This window comes from Protobothrops mucrosquamatus, unplaced genomic scaffold, assembly GCF_001527695.2.
Source record: "Protobothrops mucrosquamatus isolate PMUCROS unplaced genomic scaffold, P.Mucros_1.0 scaffold_96, whole genome shotgun sequence".
Taxonomy (NCBI): domain Eukaryota; kingdom Metazoa; phylum Chordata; class Lepidosauria; order Squamata; family Viperidae; genus Protobothrops; species Protobothrops mucrosquamatus.
Window position 1 is genome coordinate 319923 of NW_015386172.1, and position 22937 is coordinate 342859.

The window sequence follows — 22937 nt, forward strand, 5'->3', positions numbered from 1 at the left end:
GTCACTCCTAGTCCTTCTCTTCATTAGACTGTTCCTGTAACTGTTCATCATATGTTATGGTCTTCAGACCCCTAATTATCGTTGTTGTTCTTCTCTGCACTCTTTCTATAGTCTCAACATCTTTTTTGGGTCATGTTGACCAGAATTGGATACAGTATTCCAAAGGTGGTCTTACCAAGGCAGTATATAGTGATACTAATGCTTCATGTGATCTTAAGAGTATCTCTCTGTTGATTCAGCCTAGGACTGTATTGTTTTTTTGGCAGCTGCAGCAAACTGCTGGCTCATACTTAAATGGTTGTCCTCTAGGACTCCTAGATCCCTTTCACAATTACTGCTGTTGAGCCAACATCCCAACATAATGATTTCCCACTACATTAATTTAAGAAGTAAGAGCTCTCATAATACTGACTGCAGCACTGTGAAATAATAGATATGACATAAATTCATGCTGTGGTTAAATTACTTCTGTCATATATATTTTGAAAAACACCTGCAAATAAAATTCTTGAAGCACTTGAAAGCCTGCCCACTTACTATGGTAAAAGGTTTAGTGTTTTTTTTTACAAGAATCTACTTCCTCAGATACATGAACTATTTCAAGTTTTTCTCCTGTAAAATTATAATCCTTGAAGGGCCAAAAGTTGGTAGCAATAAAATTAAATGAAGTATAACACTCAATGACTTAGATCCGTGGTGGCGAACCTATGGCACGCGTGCCACAGGTGGCACGCAGAGCCCTCTCTGTGGGCACGTGTGCCGTCACCCCAGTCCTAGGCCTTCAGCTGGGTTTTATAAAACCTTTTCGCTTTAGGCCTCCGCCGCCGTGTGCAAAAAAAAAAAGTTTCAAGCAATCAATCAATTTCAACTTCTCGCGGAAAAAAAAAGATCTTGCAAAGTTGGAATTGATTGATTGAACTTTTTAGTCCCACCCAGTCTGCCGTTACCACCGCAGCCATGCCCACCCAATGGACCACGCCCACCCAATGGGCCATGCCCACCCGGCACCCAATGATACATAAGTGGGTTTTGGGTTGCAGTTTGGGCACTCGGTCTCTAAAAGGTTCGCCATCACTGACAGATGAAGGAATTGAAGGGGAACTCATCAAATTTGCAGATGACACCAAACTGGCAGGAGTAGCCAACACCCCAGAAGACAAACTCAGGATCCAAAAAGATCTTGACAAACTTGAACAATGGGCCCTATCCAACAAAATGAGTTTCAATGTGGAGAAAAACAAAGTTTTATATTTAGGTAGGAAAAATCAAAGGTACAAATACAGATTGGGCAAGACCTGGCTTAAAAACAGTAACTGTGAGAGGGACCTTGGAGTTCTAGTGGACGATCACTTGACCATGAGCCAGCAGTGTGCAGCAGCAGCCAAAAAAGCTAATAAAATCCTGGGTTGTATAAACAGAGGCATAGAATCAAGATCACGTGAGGTATTAGTACCACTTTATAAAACCCTAGTAAGACCACACTTGGAATACTGCAGCCAATTTTGGTCACCATATCACAAAAAAGATGTTGAGAGTTTGGAAAAAATTCAGAGAAGAGTAATTAAGAAGATCAAAGGCCTGGAGACTAAAACATATGAAGAACGGCTGCAGGATTTGGGTTTGGCTAGTCTAACGAAAAGAGGAAATAGGGGAGACATGATAGCAGTATTCCAGTACTTGAGGGGCTGCCACAAAGAATAAGGGGTCATGTAATTCACCAAAGCACCAGAGGGCAGGAAAAAGAAACAATGGTTGGAAACTGATCAAAGAGAGAAGCAACCTGGAATTAAGGAGAAATTTCCTGACAGTGAGGACAATTAACCAGCAGGGGGCTGGACTAGAAGACCTCCAAGGTCCCTTCCAGCTCTATTCTATTCAATTCTATTCATGGATGGTAATTCATATTTTGTATTCAGCTAACATTACTGTATCTTTCTTATTTCTCTAAGTAAGTCAAAAGACTCTATGGGCTTTTATCCTCCTAATAATCCTATAAGGTGTTTTAGAGAACAATTGTTGACTTGAGATTACGTAACAATCTCTAGGATTGAAAAAATATCTGAACCTAGATCACCCTTGTTCTAATTTAACTACTTCTTAGGATGAACATCATACTACAAATTGAGTATTTGGGATTATTGTTCCATTCTGTTCCCCCCTCTCCAACCCATTGTCAATAAAATAAATGGAATTTGTTTACTCATTTGATATATTCCATTTACTCAGAGCTAGAATTATCACCTACCTCTTCACTGGCTGCTGTTTCTTCTGATTCTGAAATATCAGCTGTCTTTCAGTCTCCAAATAATTGCACCCAAGAAGTCTTGTTTTGTTTCACATCAGCTGTTTCACAATACATAGAGTTAGTTAAACCTTAACAAAAGTACTGTTGGCCTTGATAACATGCCCCAAAGCTCAACCTAATAAAGGTATTGTTTATCTTTGAAAAAAAAACCTAAAGTAAGTCCTAAGATGTAGTTTTCTATGCCATTTTCCATAAAGACATGTGCAGATTTGAGATGGTATAAATTTGAACTTATTTCAGTGAGGTAGATTTGCCTTTACAAGATTGATATAATGAATAATGTCTCATTTTCTTCAAGTTCCCCAACCTTTCCAGGTTGGCAGCTTGGAGGGGGAGGAGGGGGGGAAGAGGGGATGGTTTTGTGAGAGGGGCAGACGTGTGCGTGCGCACAAGCACCTGTTACTCACGCAAGTGGGGCCAAGAGCACCCATGATGCTCGCACAAGTGAGACTCCTTGCATGAGGCCCCGAGCACTCCTGCGAGTGAGGTCCTGAGTGGTCAGGCGAGGGGGCCACAAGTGTCCACAACCCTTGCGTGACTGAGACCCTGAGCGCCCACAACCCTTGCACGAGTGCTCCGATGCTTGCGAGTGCTCCGATGCTTGCGTGAGTAGGGCTGTGTGCGTGCACACGCACCAGCCATTCACTCATGTGGTCCGGTTACAAATAGGCCATGGACCGTTAGTGGGCCGTGGCCCACAGGTTGGGAACCCCTGGCTTAGAACAACTGATAAAAACTAGATAAAAAAATCATGGCCTATGAGCCGTGGTGGTTAGAATGCAGTATTGCAGGCTAACTCTGCAAACAACCAGCAGTTTGATCCTGACTGGCTCAAGGTTGACTCAGCCTTCCATCCTTCCAAGGTCGGTAAAATGAGTACCAAGATTGTTCCGGGCAATATGCTGACATTGTAAACTGCTCAGAGAGTGCTGTAAAGCACTTAGGAGTGGAATATAAGTTTAAATGCTAAGTGCTATTAAAATACAAGAAGCTTCTAAAGTGTCTCCTGGTAGACTCATTGTGGTGTTGATGCCTTTGCCTGTAGATAACTGCCAAACTGAAAAGAGCAGCAGGAGACTAGAAGATATAATCAAAATCTACCCTACCTATAAATATTCTCAAGGCACATGGAAAATTTCAGTTGACATTCTGAGCTTAAATGATAAGCAGCACTATCAACTTTTCTAAAGTGCCAAATAATTGTTTCCCCAAATATACTCTTTATTACCCATGAATGAAAAGATCTAATAGCTGAAATATGATTCCTGTGCAGTGGACAGAATAAGTATATGTACAAGACAGTAACTGTAATGCACTCTAAAACTTTTTCCTATCTAGATCTGCTTTAGCAGGTAATTGTTTTGAAACCTAATCCAAACACATTTTATAAACATTATTAGAACATGATTTGCTTAGCTTTATTTTACATTTCCTTCAAACTTCAGTTTGCTAGCAATGACAAAATGTGGGCTTTATGTAAATATGCAATTGAAAAGCAAATTGTGTAAAAGATAAAATTGTTTGTATACAGAAATATCTAAAACAGGCAATGCTTCATTCTGATATATATCTAACAAGACACAGCATTTAAAAGGATGAAATATTTTTGTCCTATATATTTGTTATAAATAAGATTCAAAATGTCTCCATTTTGCTTGTTCAGGGCTGCCTCATATATGTTGTTCATTATGTATATAATCTTAATTAATATATGAGGGACCTGCACACACACACAAACACACTTTTCTAGATTTTACCCAGGATAGTGTACTTGAGTACACTCTTTTTAACTACAAAACCTGTGATTGACATCATTATTCTTTTTGGACAGAACTTACACTACTCCTGATGCCAAATTAAACTGAACTGTTTCTAGATTGTGTGCTAACGATCAAGTGGACACTTGTGAACCAATTTCAAACAAATAGTGATGAAACTGCAGAATCTTTATTTCAATAAACTGAATTTGAAACCTTTATTATTGTACTGGTTTACATAGTTAATTTAATAACTGTTTATGCCGATGTTGTTTTGAATGTGTCCTGCAATCCAGCACTATCAGTTATTAGACTATGTATATGCCAAAGAAATTCAGTACATATTAACTTTGAGTGTATAGTTCATTTGTAGTATTTGTTTTATATGGAGATAAGGACCTGTATTAGAATGTGCTATTCTACTGTTGTCTTGCAGTAGAGATAATTAATGATTCACAGATCCTCTGTAGAATTGTTTCCCAGCACAAGAATTGTGCATTACTCAAATTATACCATAGATAAGCATTCAATTCACTCATGCAAAAATCTTTATGTGAAGACTTAGTGCTGGACCCTTTTCACTTTAAAGTGATCCATCATTAAGTAGTAATATTCTATTTATAAGATAAATAGGGGCATATAAACAAGCTGGGCCAGTTTCACTTTTGTGTGACTTAAAACCTACAGTCAGCCTCCCAAGTCATCTTTTGCAGCCCACAACAGCAAATAGAAGATATATGTGAGGCATGTACCTCTTAACTGGTAAGCTAGAATAGCGATTCCCAACCTTTCCAGCTTGACTGTCCGGCCCGGCGTATGGTGGGGGGATGTGAGTGGCAGGCATAGGCGTGCACATATAGCTCCATTTCTGCGAGCAGTGGGCGCTTGCACCCTCCAGTCACGTGAATGGAGCTTCGCACATGGAGTGTGTTTGTTCTTGCATGTGAAGCTCCAGTCGCGCAAGCAGCAGGTACTTGTGCTTGTGCGTGAAGCTCGTCGTGCAAATGGGGCTTTGAGAGCGAGCACAAGGGCCTGCCGCATGTGCGAGTGGAGCTTCACCCACGCGCGCACTTGCCCATCTCTCCCACGGCCCAGTTTCGAACAGGCTGTGGCCCAGTAGTGGGCTGTGGTCCGGCAGTTGGGGACCCTTGAGCTAAAAGGCTGTAACATTGCTTCATGCCTATTTCAGTGCTTATAACACACGAAGCAAGAGGAAACTCAAAGGATGGGCTAATGGAAGAGTGTTGGCACACTCGTAACTCAGAATAGAAAACTCTTCCCTCATTACATCCAGGAGATAATTGCCAGAAATAGAACCACAGCTATTGGATTCTCCCCCAGGACCATTGCTGAGCACCAGGTGACTGATGATGTACAATCATCATTGATCTAAAAGTCTCTAGTTCCTGCTTCTATTAGCAAGGTGAAAGTGTGTCAGTGATGGGAGAACAGGTAAGTGAACAAGAGCAAACCTTATTACAGCACTTAAATGCAGGGTTAGGTGTGTAACTCTGCTCAAGAACTGGGAGAGTTGTTTATATCTCCAAAAAGAGAATCCCCGTGCTTCCAGGCTCACTCAGGTCTTGATTATACATAGAAAAGCAGTTTGGTATAGTGGTTAAGGTGCTTGCCTACAAACCAGGAGACTGTGAATTGTAGCTCTCCCTTAGTCATGAAAGCCAGCTGGGTGACTTCAGACCATGTGAGAGAATGGACTGGAGTTGCTATCTGCTTGTTTGAAAAGCAGCTGCAGTCATGCAGACAAGCTGTCCCCATCTCTCCCCTAGGCATTCATTCATTCATTCATTCATTCATTCATTCATTCATTCATTCATTCATTCATTCATTCATATCCTCAGAAGTCCACTCCCAGGCATTCAAACCAGTGTTCCAGCTGCCTGGCTAATGGAGCCAAACCCTGATGTTTTCAAGGACATACAGCAATAGCTTAACCTCACCCAGGCTTGTGAACTTACAAAAGCATAAGCTGAGTGGAAAATAAGGTGTGTATACTAGGAAAGATAAAGGCAAATGGCCTACAGATGAAGCCGAGACAGTATCTGTAGACAGGCAACTATTACAAGAAGGGAAGAGGACTTTCAACTGCCAGGATCCCAAGTTATGATGAGCAGCACAGCTTGGTGGGAGTCCTGCCAGGAGCTTTGCCTGCAACAATTACACAAGAAGCAACCTCCTCCCAACTAGTACAATAATGTCTTGAAGGCAAAGATTGTTATGTTACTTTATAGACTTAAGAGACTTTTGTGTAAACTATTAACAGACTGAATATTAACAGACTGAAGACATCTTTATGTGGAACAGCTGAATGCTAGGGAAATCAAGGTTCTGATCACCTCACCTTGTCAACCCTTCAAAATAGACCAGGTCATTAGATCCTTGGTGGCCTAGGACAGTGGTGGCGAACCTATGGCACGGGTGCCAGAGGCGGCACTCAGAGCCCTCTCTGTGGGCACGCGCGCCGTTGCCCCAGTCCTAGGCCTTCACCTGGGATTTATAAAACCTTTTCTCTTTAGGCCTCCGCCATGTGCAAAAAAAAAAAAGGTTCAATCAATGAGTCAATTTCAACTTCTCGCGGAGAAAAAAAGATCTTGCAAAGTTGGAATTGATTGATTGAACTTTTTAATCCCACCCAGTTTGCCGTTACCACCGCAGCCATGCCCACCCAATGGGCCACACCCACCCGGCACCCGACAATGCATAAATGGGTTTGGGGTTGCAGTTTGGGCACTCAGTCTCTAAAAGGTTCGCCATCACTGGCCTAGGAGTAGGAAATTAAAGTTATAATTGTTAACATTTTTATTTATAACTAGCTGTACCCGGCCACGCGTTGCTGTGGCTCAGTCTGGTTAAATGGAAAAGAAAGGAGAAAGCGCACGTTTGTAATATGTTTAATTTCACAATGCCTGTGGGTATACAATATTTTTTGTTGTTCCATTGTCTGTGCAGATATAGATTGTCTGGTTTGCCGACTCTAGAACACGCAACATATAATTGTCCATGTGAGAAGCAATCCGTGTCTAGAGCTAAACCACACAATTGTAAAGATTGGCCCTGAGCTTTGTTGATGGTGATTGCAAATGCCAATCGAATTGGGAATTGCAATCTTTTAAATTGAAATGGCATATCTGTTGGAATCATAGGAATGCGAGGAATGAGGAATGTATGTGACTGCCTCGCTTTGAATGTTAGACTGAATCGGAAACATTGAAATGGAATCGTAAAATCGTAGAGTGTTTTTACCTGTCACAGGTGTGACATCTATATAATAGTAGGTATATAAAAACACACGCGTGTTCGAATGCAACGTTGTGTCAAAATTTCAAAGCAATCGGTGAAGAACTTTCGGAGATTTAAGATTTTGAACAAACGAACATTTACATTTTTATTTATATATAGATAGACTATATGGTTTTAGTAACAGAAACTTGAAAATCTAAAAGCACTTTCTCAATGCTTTGTCAAGTTACATTTCTGCTTTGGACTCAAAATATTTTTATCTGACTGTTTTGTTGTTTACAGATCTTCTCCTGGTCCTCAAGATTATATCTACAGTTTGTTACAGGTCTTAGGGATGAATACTGAGGGCTGGAAGATAGGAAGCTTTTGATACTGGGCTCACCATCTCTAGCTAGTCCTCAACCTCCTGCCCTATCATGATCTCGATTGAACTGCATACTGTCTCCTGTCCCAATCTCACCACCTCCTCCAAGGTCATGAAGCACATACAAACATTCTCAACCTCTTAATAACCACATTAATTACTCTATTCCTGTACTCAGACACTCAGTAGTGTCCACACCCATCCATTCCTATTCACCACCCACCCATTCTCATTCACTACCCACTTTTTTTCTCTTCCCTGTCCCTTGTATAAGAACACAGATCATACTGAGGGATTCCACTCCATAGAAAGTGAAAGATGGAGATTCAATGTGGAAAATAGCTGGCAAATCAGATATAGATGTAACAGCAACCTGGTTAAAATATGAGGAGACCAGAGTAGCTTGAGGTTGATTAGAAACAGACCCCTAACTTTATTCAACTTCCACTACACAAGAACATTCTACTAGTGCTTTAGGTTACCATTTGTAGAAACTTCCAACTAGATAAAAAAAAAAACCTGATAACCAATGGCCACCAATATTCTTCCTGGTAGATCTACTCTGCTCACCAAAATTGAAAGAAAGGGAAATTCCAGTTGCAAGAATCACTGACACATCTTGACAGTCTATACAGGATCACATCCCTGCTCCCCTGTGGGACTGGCCCAGGGGGCCAGCAAGACACAAGAACATTGGTGAAGTCAGTGAAAGTCTCCCCATCGCATAATAGTCAACTCTTAAGCACTGTCACATATCAGCCTGTCTTCCCTTCCTGACACATATTCCCAGTGCATTCACCAATAACATGCCACTACAGGACTAGAACCAACTTCAGGAGAAAGAGTGAGGGAGATAAAGGTAAGGTGTAAGCTCCCTTTTAATGGACCCTCAATGGACAAACATTGTTGTATCCTGTATCCCATCCATTAAAAATCCACCTGCAAAACAGTACCTCAACAATAGGCCCCATATTTCCAACTTTTTATATTATTATTAATTATTATTAATTATTATTATTAATTATTATTAATTATTATTAATTATTATTAATTATTTATTATTATTATTATTATTATTATTATTATTATTATTATTATTATTATTATTATTTGGTTCATTTACTCTTCCTTTGAAATATGGCTGTGTTTAAATTGACAAATGATAGAAGCCAGTTTCCACAGTGAGCAATGTTACAATACTGTATATCGGTTCATAATTTCTACATAGAGAAGCTATATCTATAATTAAGATAAATTAATGCAAAAAGGATGGTGCTTCGTAACTCACCCATATTTGACCTCCCTATCATAAACTTTACTGTGATTAGAGGCTTCCACACAAACAGAAATCCTGCTTTAGCAAGAGCCGTGACTTCATAAACAATTCTACTACCATTCAAGTATACTTACATATAAACCTTTTGTTGATTTTCCTACTCAATCTAGAAAAGGTAGTGATATCAGAGGAGGTATGGTGGATGCGAAGAACCTGAAGGCAGGGTATTAATCAAAGTCACGTACTCTGTCCCGGTACAATAGTTTAGGACCCAGACTCCTCAACCCCTCTTTGTAAAGACTTAGTTTGCAGACACCTTATCATCCTCACTGCCTTTCTCTGGTTCTTTGAATCTTTTGTAAAACATAGTGCCCAAACTGAACACAGTAATCAAGGTGGAGTCTGAGCAATGCAATGTAACAAATAAGTAAATTTCCTAATTTGGAAACTATACTTGTCGTGATGAAGTTTAACATCAAACTGCCTACTTTGCAATCTAATCATACTTCTGATTCATAATTAGATTTTAATCAACTATTCCTTGATCTTTTGCACAAGTATTACAATCAAGCTCAGTGTCACCTATCTTACGTTTGTGCATTTGTTTCATGAGTAACTTTGCATTTACTATCATTTAGTTTCATTCTGTTATTATCTCTACCTGGCTTCTAGCTTTACATTATCTATACAAATCATTCTGAGTTTTCTCTTTTAGCATATTAGTAATTGCCACTTAGTTTTGTATCATTAGCAAATCTGATAATCATTCTCAACTTCTCATGTAAATGATTAATAAAAAAAAGTTGAACAGCACCACTCCATAACCATCAATATTTATAACCGTCAATATTTATAACCATCAATATTTCACTCTATACCTTATTTCCTAATGATGAAAGTAGTTTGAGCAGTTGTAAATATCTGCCTCAGACTTAGAAAGATACGGTCTAGATGTGACTGGACATGTTTTAACACTCATTAAAAGATACATCCTTCTAGCCACTTTCCTTGATGTACTGGGTATACACAGCAATGTGTGTTATTTTTATTGCCTATTGCCCAACATTGTTTCCAATATTTTTTCACTTATCAACTTTTTAATTTCTTTGAATGTTCAAACCTGTCAAATTAGGCTCCATTTCCATCGACATCAAATAATGTAGCTAAAAGATTTGTGCACAATGTGGATACTAGATATATGCACTAGTATCTGAAAGTTTTCTGACTCAAAATTTTCTAGAAATCTTATTACACAGTATGTGTAATTCATTATCCAGGATTAAAAGTGTTATCTTTTGGAGTAACAGAAACTACCCCACCAATTAATGAACTGTTGCAGATTTGTATTCTTAGTAAGAATATTAAGATCCAGGTAAGACCTCAAGACCCAGGCAAGGAAATCATTCATGTTTCAGTATTTGTTTTGTAAAAACAATTTGTTTTGTAAAAAATCTTACTGCATTTTTCAAAGTGCAACAAAGATTAAAAACATTTAATACAAGAAGGTGCAGGCTGATGGTGATGGTGAAATAAACCTGTTAATGACTGATGCACTTAGTGAATAATATTAAAAGACAGAATGAAAATCTGTTCAGCCAGACACTGAAATCTCATTATATACAGTAATAAGAGTGAAGAGGCTAAATGACAACACTCATCCCACTGCGAGAACTGCCTTTTTCCTAGAAGAAAAAAGAAAACTGCTATTAGTAAGACGGCAGGAAAGATGACAGGTCAGCAGCCATTTATAATGAACTTCATCATTTAGGACTATTAATTTAAAGTACATTTTACACTTGCATGATTTGAAGCCATCCAATCCTTAACATATTGGAGTGAAGGATGCTATTTAATAGTTACTGAATTTTGAGCATGTAAAGAAGCTGAGAGCACTGACGAGCCTCTCTTTGATTTGGGTGGAAAACATTATAGAGCTTTACAATATGACATGCATTGCCAGTTCTTGTGAAGCTCTGGTTATTACTTATAAGGCCCTACATGGCATAGGGCCAGGCTATTTGAGGCACCATCTTTTTTTCACTGTTTCTGATTGCCCCACCAGATCTAGTAGAGAAGTCATGCCCTGGATCCCTTCTATCAAATAACACCATCTTATTGGACCCTGTAGTTGTGCCCACTTGGTGGCAGCATCTCCCCTATGAAGCACCACCCTCCCTCTGTATCCCATTCTCTATTTCCTCTCTCTTACAGACCAGCATGTATGTTTCAGGACAGAATAATTCATGTAATCATAAAAGCTATGATAACACAATTTACCGACTGTTCTGCCGACTTTCTGAGTTTCTGCTTCTTGGTTGGGGTAACTTCAACAGAACAATAACTAGGCGGTTTTTCATATTGCCAGTCTGGGGAATGCTGCTGCTGATGCCGCCTATTGTTTTTCCGGGAGTTCTCCTGTTCTTCAGAGGAGCTCCATGACTCCCAGGAGGATGGTGGAGAATAACTGCGATGTCTTCGATGACCCTGCTGACCAAAGTTCTTGTCATGTTGATACGTTTGTCGTTGTGAATGTTGATTTTTTCTCCCAGAGTGGTGCTGTCCAGAATACCCTCTTCTGGTCTCAAGATGGGAATCAAAACTATTTCTGCCACGTGAGGTGGGTATTATATCTGTTGTAGAACTCCGGTATCTATCATGATGGCTGCGGCTGCCATATCTTTGTGATTCAGTTCTGTGATTTCTATGCCTGTCCCATAGTTCCTGATCATAGCTGGAAGGAGAGTCATCATCCCAAGATGAACGATGCCTCCATCTTCTCTCCTCCCTCTGGTTTTCATTTGTGCTGCTCCGAGGTCTTGAAGTATGTCTAGACCTCTCTGGTCGTGATGACCTGCTAGATCTCTGAGAGGATGGGATATGCTCAACAATAGGAGGCAACTGGATTACTCTGCGTTCCACAATCTCTGAACCCAAAGAAGAGAGAATGCTGGGATGCTGACTGCTTCCAACAGGATGTGAAGGTAGCATAGGCTGAGAAAGATTAAGGTTCCTGATCTCAGATTCAAGATGGTCCAAGATCTTGTTGCTAGAAGGCATTTGGGCAAGTGGGGGCATTAATGGTTGGCTGCTTTGGAGAGATACGTCTGAAGAACATAAATTACAGAAAACATAATGTAAAATGTTTCAATTAATTTCTATCCAAAGGGAGTACCTTTGGATAGAAAAGCAAGATATAAATATACTAATGATCAAATAATCTCTCTTTTGTTTTGACAGATGGCATGTTCCTAAATACAACACACTTAAAAAGTTACTTTTGCACAGAGCACAAAGGACCTTTGCAAAGCAAAGCACTTTTATAACACAAATTGAAAAGGATAGCTTCTCTCAACTGATTCAGCATTATGCTACTTAATTATGTCTATGGCCAACTCTCAAAGGGATCAAAGTTTCAAAAATTGTGTGTAACCCTGCAGTATTGGCATGCAAAAAGCCAATGGCAGGATAAGTTCTGGTTATATTCAAGTGTAATCGTATAAAAGCTAGAAATTTAGTTCACGAAAAAGAAAGCCAATACTCAAGACAAATAATCCCAGATAGTAAACTGAATATTTAATATTATCTGATCTCCATGGACAAATAGCTTCAAATGATAAAAAAAAATATCCCTCAACTGCCCTTAAATTCTCCATCACTGTGCTCTTGTGCCTCTGGGAAAAGAAGCATTTACGTATAATGTCATAGAGGAAACACTCTAAATCAAGTAAAAAACCAAATGTTTCAACAAAGGAACAACATCCCTTGGGGCTCTACCTCTCTGCAAAAGTGGGTTTAATTGGTATGAAGATGACTGAGAGTGGTGTGTCATCCATGGAAGAAGTTGTTGAGCTTGTTTCACGAAGTGGTGCCGTTCCATGACTAGAGAATAGAAAAAAAAATTGATATTATACCTGAACTACATTTAAATGCCCCTCACAGAACTGCCAAGTTGATAGAATTGCTTTGTATTTTTCAGAGTTACATTAAAAAATCATTGCACTTCAAGGATGATTATCAGGTTCCTTCTCACTTATTTTAAAGTAAAGGTAGTCCTTGACTTACAGCCATTCAAAGTTACAATGGCACTGAAAAAAGTGACTTATAACCTGTTTTCACACTTACAACCATTGTACCATCCCTATGGTCACATGATCAAAATTTGGGTGCTTGGCAACTGGCATGTTTTTATGATAGTCCTGAAGTCATGTGATCACCATTTGTAACCTTCCCGGCTGGCTTCCAACAAGCAAAGTTAAAGGGGGAAGACAGATTCGCTTAACAACCACATGATTCACTTAACAATTGCACTGATTTGCTTAGCAACTAGAAAAAAGGTCATAAAATGGGATGCAATTCACTTAACTGTCTTGCTTAGCAATGAAAATTTTGAGCGCAATTGAAATGTTTAAGTCAAGGATTACCTGCAGATTTAAGATACATTTAAGATCAATGATAAAATGTTCATTTTATCAATATGAAGGTGACAGGTCTTTCAACTTTTGCATTCCAGCCAAACCCCCTTACATTCCTTTTCACAGGAATGTACCTAATTGAAGGAACAAAGATATTATGATTAGGCCTCAATTACATGGCAGTAACTATAGAAAATACAGTCTATTACAGGTTGGTGGGGGTCCTAGGAAAAACTATGAAATCTCCTCCCACAAAAAATCATTTTTTGAACTTTGTAGTACACAATGCTAGTACTCGCAGAGGTGAGGTTTTTTACATACTGCAATTCAGCCACTGTGTTCCACTTTGTTGTCATTGCAAGCAATGTAAAACATGGATTGTGTAGAAATGAAATTATATTGTGAAGTCATCCAGTTTTTTGCAACTTTTGGAGGGATGTTTCCTGAGGCCTGAAAATTATTTCAAGGATTCCTCCAAGGCAGAAAGGTTGAAGAAAGCTGTTCTATATATTTAAGGACTGAAGGAAGTGTTACAGAATTTCTGAAGCATTGGTAACCATTTCTTCTGAGGTCCTTAGTGTCCACACCACATGGGAGCCCTGCTGCATTTCTTTTATGTCAATACTACAAACGCTCAAGCGTTGTTGTTTTTTAAAAAAGCAGACCATTAATTCAAAAAGCTGCCTCACAGCAGACAACAGCTTTGATGTGATCTACAAATGGCATAAATATGTGGAGAAAGGGAATGGCAAACAAAACATGGGTGCAAGGTCTGGGGATCATGTTCTAAAATTCCCTTCATGCTACTCTATACTTTAAAATCTGCAAAAGTCCTCCTCATATTGCTGCCTGAATTAGACTGGTGGACACAGAAATGAAAGTTTTTTCTGCACTGACTGAACTTTAATTATATGAAGTTTATTGCTACCGGTATTTTTATGTGGGATACTTTTTTTAAAAAAAATACCTAAGTGTGTTCTAAATATTTTTTTTTAAATAGAAAACAACTGGACAAATGAAACAGGAGGGACACTAAATCTGGAACAATGTACCTTCTGGGCATGACTGAGTTGTATTTCTTTTGGTTCTGACTTCCCGAAGTCACTGAAGTACACATGGAAGCAACCTACATTTAAGCATGCCTCTTCTGTGCATTATGTTTTAAGGATTCTGGATTACCTTTTTCATTGCAGCAGCAACGGGTTGGGCAGCAGGCACAGCGCACATGGCAGCAGCAATACTGAGGGCAGCACTGACACCAGCATATTCCAATTAGCATGAAGAGGAGGAAGGCACCCAGGAGGATGAAGATTACTGTCAACCAATCTGCATCAAGTAAAGAGCCCCCCCCCCAAAAAAATTGGTTATTCCGTATTTGTTGCTTTCTCCGTTCCTAGGTACCTGCAGACTCATCTTGCAGACTGAGATAAAATGTTCCCAATTTTTCCTGATGTTATCTTTCATATCAAGTGCTTAAATTCAGACAGAATGATTCAAATCTTAGTTCGTTCACAACTTTCCATGTGGTTGTAAGAAAAAAAAATGCAATCTATTCCTTTCTTCTTCAATTATACACAGTTTAGTATTGATAAAATTAGCAAGCTTGATAAACCAAATCTGAAGGTGTCCACCTAAGGTTCCATGAAAATATCCTGAATCATTATTTATTATGATAATTTTCCACAACTAATATGACTTTAAAACATTCCCTTCCAGGATTAATTAGATATTTCATTATATTTTCTATTGTAATATCTTGTTAGAATTGTTAGAAGCAATGATCATAGACGAGTCAGATGACATTGTCCCAAAGTATCCAAATAGCAATATACATTTGCATTAATCCACTAAAAAAAGGCTGAAATCATGGACAGGTATACAGAATCATATAGATGACCTTGAAGGAATGCAGTAGCAGTTAATACCACATGAGCTAAGGCCAACCAGAGAAGGAAACATTAGAAACTTAAAATAACTGCAGACCTCTGAGCATCCAGGAGTACATTAATAAGACAGCATCCAAAGATGAGCTGCTGAAAAAGTGCCTGAAGCAGTACCAGACATGGGAGGAAGATCAAGCAAAGGAAGTGCCACTGCAGGGCAAGACCCTGCATGGGATGTATCACTGACAGATAGCTGAGATGATTGACATTAGGAAATCCTACCAGTGGCTGGACTAAAAGATGGCACTGATCATAGCAACTCAAGAACAGGCACTAAGCATCAGATCTGTAGAAGCAGGGGTCTTCCACACTAGATAGGACCCAAGAGGCAGAATGTCCATACAGGCCCAGAGATAGTCCAACACACAGTGCCAGGGTGTAAGATGCAGGCAGGAACAGCATACACTGAATGGCACAACCAAGTAGTTGGTATTATATATAGGAACATCTGCACATCTATGTGCTAGAATATCCCAAGTTCAGATGTGAGATTCCATAGAAGGTTGTGGGTTAAGATCCTGTGGACTATTGGTCAATACCAACCATGGTACTGACCAATCAACCAGACACTATGATAGCAGACAAAGACCAAAAGACAGCAGTGGTGATACATGTAGCAGTGCCAAGTGATTTAGCAACATCAGGAAATAGTATGAGAAGCTGGAAAAGTACAATATGGAAAGTAAAGGCAAAAGTGATCCCAGAAGTTCACGGAGCTCTTGGAGCTGTGACTCCTAGGCTGGGAGAATAGCTTGAACAGATCCCAGAAACAACATCATCTCCAGAAAAGTGGAGTGCTAGGAACAACTAAGAACCCTCAAACTCCCAGGCCTCTGATAGAGAACCTAAGAGTGAAGAAGATACCACCATATAGATGAGATGGGATTTTTAAAAACATATCAATAGTTTAACACATCCACAGTTAATTGAATGCTGCAATCCAACTTTGTTCACCAGGAATTTCTAGCTGAACTTAATAGTATGCAACTTGACAATCAGTGTACAATTCTTGCATTATTTCCATTATTTATTCAAAAACAGCATGGTAGGTACAGAAAAAGAAAATTATCCTAAAATTTGACCCGAAAAAATGATGTTACATACTCAAAACAATGAGCTTGATTTCTTTGTCTGGATCACCAGTTGTGTCTCCTGGAGCTTCAACAGTACAATAATAGACTCCATGGTCCCACCACATAACCTCATTAATTAAAAGATCTGCTCCTGTATAAAATGGAAAACAACATAATGAAACCCTACCAGTGTTAGTTTCTGACAATGACCTGAATTTCTGAATAAATATTTTCAGCAATAACAAGTCAGCAACTATAATCTTGAGCAATGCTCAGGCATGGTAAGAATCAATGCAATTGGAGGCTTATTTTATACTGTGCGAATCTGAATTAATGCAGACAAAGAAAAGAATCCTGAGGAAAATTTATTGTACAATGGACATAAAATAGTGCTGAATAATTAGAAGCTGCATAAATACTGATCTGGTAAATACTTACCAGTAACTATCATTCTTACTAGTAACAATCATTTAAACATCTTATTTTAATCTGATGCCCTTCAAATTATATTAATAATTCAAATATTCCTATATATCCTGGTATGATGACAGAATTAAATGAGGATTGCATAAAGCATTAGAAAGGAGTACCAAAAGCATACTATACTACATAATACATAATTTGTTAGACTAATTTTTGGAAGGGATTTTTGAGACTGCTAATATATCAAAAGATCACTTACTATTCTGAATTGTGATCTTTCGCTGCCTGTAATCCACACCCAACACTGGTTCATTCTGTCCTCTTTTCTGAGCAACAATGCGCACTTCCCGCTGGTTGTCATTGCAGTCATTGGAAGGATCCTGGCCAAGATCTAGGTATGCCTGATAGGCTGCAAATAAAATGTCAAATTATTTATACTGTTTGGAAACAAACTTCCCCCTTTCCTTATACTTTTGTATAATTTCCTTTAATAGTGGAAGCAGTAGAAAAGATAGGATTGTATTAAGTAACAAAGCCTCTTGAAGAAGTTCTTTATGTTCTTTAGGGGTTTTTTAGTTTTGATTTTTAGGTTGATTGCGGCAAATTCCAATATTTACAACAGATTTAGAAAAGACAACAAACTGCCTCTTGTTCCTTTTGTGATTACATTAGCATTATAATCTCACTTCCAAAAACCTTCTTACTTACAAAAACATTTTTGCTCATTGCAGAAGCAATTGGCACAATATCCTTGTTGTGATGATGGTATAGCTACATATATATTTTTTTAAAGAAAACAGATAACCAATGATTGGTAATCCTAACTATATCCCCTTTGGTGGGAAAAAAAGGCACAAGACAACTGAAATAAGCAGATGTAAGCAACTGGTGTGCCAAATTCATTGGTAGGCAAAAAAGGAACAAGAGCTGGCAAACCTGTAACAAAATAAGTCTCTTGTGTTATACCAGTGGTTCTCAACCTTTTTAATGTCGCGACCCCAACCGGTCGTAAGTCGAGGACTAAACCGGTCGTAAGTCAAGGACTAAACCGGTCGTAAGTCGAGGACTACCCAACCGGTCGTAAGTCGAGGACTTTCCCTGCCCGGGAGCGCCGCGCATGCGTGGTTCTGCCCCCTGCGCCGGCCGAGGCGTAGCTGGCAAGTGGCAGAGATGGAGCAGGCCGACCACCAGCTGGCCCAGCTCAAGGGAGGTAAGGCACCTGCCGGAAAAGGGGAAAAAAATGGTGGACAGCCTTGCTTGGCAACCCCCGTGAAATGGTCGATCGACCCCAAATGGGGTCGCGACCCATAGGTTGAGAACCGCTGTGTTATACTGTATAAGCCATACATTTGAAGCATGTCTTACTAAACAAACAATTGATGAGTTCACAGATCACATAAAACTGCAAACAAGCAAATACATTTTAGAACAGTATATTATGTCAACCACGCCAATAACTGAATATAGGCTAAGCTCTTGGGATCTGTCAATAAATGGGAATGGAAAATGATGGACCTAGGAGGCTTTTTAACAGAAATAAACAATGACCATAACAATTCTATGTAATAATAAACAATGAGTTTCATTTTAATTTAATTCATTATTTGTATAGTTCTCCTAATTCTGACTTGGACACTTTGAATAGAGATGGCAGATGGGATCTTCTATCTTGTATGTGAGTTGACAGAGTTTGGAGGGGGAGTGATTTGCTGAGTACTGTAGCAATCTGGATATGGAAGGCAGACCAAGATATAGTAGGAGACAAGGAGGAAGAGTGCATAGATTGCTCCTATTCTCAACTCCAAGGAACAGTCATTAGATTCTTGGCAACGGTGGCTTTAGGCTGTTGCTGCTTAACATCAGGTTGGCTTATAATAAAGCTTTCCTCATTCAAAATCTCATTCTGGAGACAAGCAATCTGGCTTATATTACCAAAACCTAGCTACACACAAAAGGTGGACTTCTGAACCACAATCCAGGGAAGTGGCTATTTTTTTTAACAGCTAAAACTTTATTTAGCAATAATACAGCATATACAAGTATATATTCATTTCCTCATTTTAAAATGTGTATCAACAGTACTCTGTGCTTATTATTTTATTCAAAATAAAGATGCGTTTTCCCAAAAAAATCATCTATGAATAAAGAGATAATTACTGAAGTTCAATTAATAAAAGATACAAGCAGGGTGTATTACATTGTTTTTATGATATAAAAAGTAGTATAAATTTTTGAGCTTAATACCAAAATTCGCACTATATTGTACATAAATGTCAAAAAAGAGAATAAACCACTCTTAAATTAATATAGGTAAATAGTTAATTTCTGACCTTCCCCTTTGTACCTCAGCTGATTTACAGTAATTGTTGGCATTAGAAACCATACTCTAACTCAGTGGTTCTCAACCTATGGGTCGGGACCCCATTTGGGGTCGATCGACCATTTCACGGGGGTCGCCAAGCAAGGCTGTCCGCTATTTTTTTTCCCCTTTACCTCCCTTGAGCTGGGCCAGCTGGTGGTCGGCCTGCTCCATCTCTGCCGCTTGCCAGCTACGCCTCGGCCGGCGCAGGGGGCAGAACCACGCATGCGCGGTGCTCCCGGGCAGGGAAAGTCCTCGACTTATGACCGGTTGGGTAGTCCTCGACTTACGACTGGTTTAGTCCTCGACTTATGACCAGTTTAGTCCTCGACTTATGACCGGTTGGGGGTCGCGGCATTAAAAAGGTTGAGAACCACTGCTCTAACTGTATTTACCATGCTAATATGTGGAATTTATTCTTGCTTAAATTTAGTTAAGCTTTTGTTATGTATATTTATTGTTATTTTCATCTTGTTGATATTCCCCAAAATTAAGTTCCTAATCTGATATTGCCAGTTTTTCTTCCAGTGTTTGTCCTTACAGCTGTAAGCATGTATCTTAATGTTGTTTTTATTGATGTTTTCTATGATTATAGCTAATAAAAATGCAGTTCCATTTTGAATGTGATCCCTAAAATTCTCTGAACAGAGAATTTTTTCCAATACTTAGGGGATGTCTACATATCCCATACATACAGTAGACTGCTTCTTCTGTTTCATAGAATGTTCAACATTTATTACTATGTTCTCTATTTTGTAAATTATTGACAAAGTTGACTACTACCTGTAAAAATTTTATACCAGTTCTCTCTGAAACCATAGTTTGGAGTAAGTTTTATAGATGTATTCTAATTCTTCCCACCGCTGCATTGGGGCTATTTCTTTGAAATGTTGCATCTAATTTGTCATGCATGTTTTATTTACTCTGTTGTAGTATTATATACAACTAAGCAGCCTAGTAAATGGTTGATTCAATATAGGCATTACAAATTCTGTCATTTCTTTTTAATGTTCCTTCCTCATTTTTGAGGTCAGATCTTTTTCTTTGAGCAGTTTGTTGATGCATCAGCCATAGTATATTCCAGGGAAAGTATTTGAAGATTTTGTGCATGGGGAAAAAAATCAATTTCCTTCCTTATATTATGCTACTTTTGTAGATAGTAATCCTTGGCTGATCCTTAGCAGAAGTACTCACCAACAGTATAGTAATCAAGAATGGGATCTTTGCAAAACGATTTATAGCGCCAGGTAACAACTACATCCTGTAGTGGTGCTGAAGTACTATAGTCACATCGGAGGGTCACAGAAGCAAATAAAGTTGTGTATCGCTCAGTATCTGGCACTGTCACGAGAACAGAGAAACAACCTACAGGAACAAACACAAACAACACATGGTATTCTGGGATATTAAGTATTATAGTTGCAAACTAGGAAAGAGGTGTGAAAAAGTGAAAGTGAAGTCAGTTTTAGTGTCTGCCAAAAAAGAAGCTTCTAGCGCAGGGGTGTCAAACTGCCGGTCCGTGGGCCGGTTTCATCGTACTGGAGCCGTGCCCACCCCATTGCTGGCAACGGCGAAAAAACTCCGATACGTTGTGCGACGTCACGTGACGTCGCGAGTTTGACATGTCTGTTCTAGTGTTTGTCTTCAAATATTTGTCAGGTTTAAGAAATCAGGATAGGGTTCAAAAGAACTACAAATTTATTTCACTCTACCTATACACAAGAATCTGATCTACTAATGGTCAAGGTAAAGTCAACAGGCTTCAAGCTGGGCTGGACATACTTCTCTTTTGCTCCAGACTGATGGTGCATTTGACCCCACCCACTGGCTCAGCCTGGTCATCTCCTATAATATTTCCCACAAAAAAATTAACAGCAACATGGAATAGGTGTTGCATCTTTGACTCCACCACTTCATCAGCTCCTATAGATTTTTTGCAACACTGCAAATGCATAAGGGAGTCATTGCAAAATCTTCCTGGTTCCTGGGACCTCCAAGCCTGATAGCATAGCCAGGTCTTGAGGCTTGTAATATGTTGAAAGGGAAGGAGCTAACCTCACTTGGGGAGGGGGAAGATTCCATAAGGTGGGCACCGCAGCAGAGAAAACCTGCCTCCTGGGATCACCAAATGTGATTCCCTAGAAGATGAGACTTACAACATGCCTTTTTTGCCAGACCTGATGGGGCAGCAGATGTAATCAGGCAGAGGCTATCCCTCAAATAACCTAGTCTCATGCCATGAAAGTCAAAACTAACACCTTTAAAGGTCAAAATTAGTACCTTGAATTGGATCCCGAAGCAAACTCATAACCAATGCTGGCAGAAAAGAGGTGTAATATGTATCATTCTAGGGGCACACTGAAAAGGGAATGCTTTAAACTTGCAATTTCTTAAAACATTTTAAAAGTATTGATGCACACTGCCCAGAGTCGTAAAGTATGAATTGGGTGGTTTTATAATTTTTTTAAGTAAAATAAATTATTAATACATAGTTATATTAGATATACCTATTATCTTAGCTATAATCCAATGAACTCTCTATCACAAGGTATACGAGATAACATAAAATAAATATTCTAGTGTGAAAGCTATCACAGTACTTGTGATAACATAAATAAATATATGCTGCCTTATGTGGAATAATTCAAATATTACTGACTACAGAGAATAGAAAGAAGAGCATTTCATTTTATTTCAGCAGTTTTGTTCCTTTGAATTATAAACAGTGCTTAAAGTAATTCTATATGAGAAATATTAAAGCAGTTTCTCAGTTATGTAAAATGCTTACTCTATGGACTATCCTGCCCTTTTCCAATGGAGTAGCCATTATAGCTGTTGAACTGGAACATCTGCATACCTCAATAGCCTAGTCTTTGCATATTGAGTCTATTACATTTGGAGGGCAAATAATCCAAGTATTATACCTCCAGGGAAGTTTTAATGAATTGGGAAAATATTTTTCAAGTTGGGGCTTAAAAAAAACATTGTGAAAAGAGCTCTGTGTAAAACATCCTGTATATAGACTGGAACATGATTTGAAAAACAGTACCAAAATAGAACATGTCCACTTTCTAGACATTGTTGATCTACCCGAATTCTTCTCTACAGGAACTACAGCTACTTCTGAAAGATTTCCGGCCTTCATATCTGATCTAAGAATTCAATTCCATAAAGAATATCCCTGAAAGAATAGAATATAGTGACACTCTCTTTAGGCTGAGATGGAAGTCCATCCAAGACTGTTTTTATTCAGTGATTTACAGCAGAGGTCCCCAACCTTTGGGTCACCAGGGACCAGTTACGTGGAGAGAAGTTTTTCCGCGGACCGGAGGGGGCATGGTTTTGTGTGCTGCCTGCATTCTGTGGATGGGGCTTTCCTTGTTTGTGTGGACCGGTTGCTGACATGCCGCAGCCTGGTACTGGCCCAGAGACCGGGGGAGAGACCCCTGATTTATAGAACTTACTGCACCAGTAAGTGCAGTAAGTGTGCAAGAAGTGTGTAGTGGGGTGCCCCAAGGCTCTGTTCTGGGCCCAGTGCTCTTCAACATCTTCATCAATGATTTGGATGGGGGATAGATGGGGAACTCATCAAATTTGCAGACGACACCAAGCTGGCAGGAATAGCCAACACTCCAGAAGACAGGCTTAAGATACAGAAGGATCTGGACAGACTTGAACACTGGGCACTATCTAACAAAATGAAATTCAATGGTGAAAAAAGCAAGGTTCTACATTTAGGCAAGAAAAACCAATTGCACAAGTACAGC

General features: G+C 39.2%; 1 protein-coding gene across 1 annotated transcript in view; it reads right to left on the reverse strand.

The window, feature by feature from the left end:
• Positions 1-9434: 9434 nt before the first annotated feature.
• ILDR1 (immunoglobulin like domain containing receptor 1) overlaps positions 9435-22937 on the reverse strand; it is a 15442-nt gene continuing 1939 nt past the window's right edge. Inside the window, exons 2-8 of the mRNA XM_015814915.1 lie at positions 20365-20535; positions 17071-17220; positions 16420-16539; positions 14552-14698; positions 12735-12839; positions 11238-12064; positions 9435-10642 (exon numbers count right to left, since the gene is read on the reverse strand). Coding sequence (XP_015670401.1) covers positions 10601-10642; positions 11238-12064; positions 12735-12839; positions 14552-14698; positions 16420-16539; positions 17071-17220; positions 20365-20535 — 1562 coding nt within the window. The 3' untranslated portion in view covers positions 9435-10600. The remainder of the gene's footprint in view (positions 10643-11237; positions 12065-12734; positions 12840-14551; positions 14699-16419; positions 16540-17070; positions 17221-20364; positions 20536-22937) is intronic.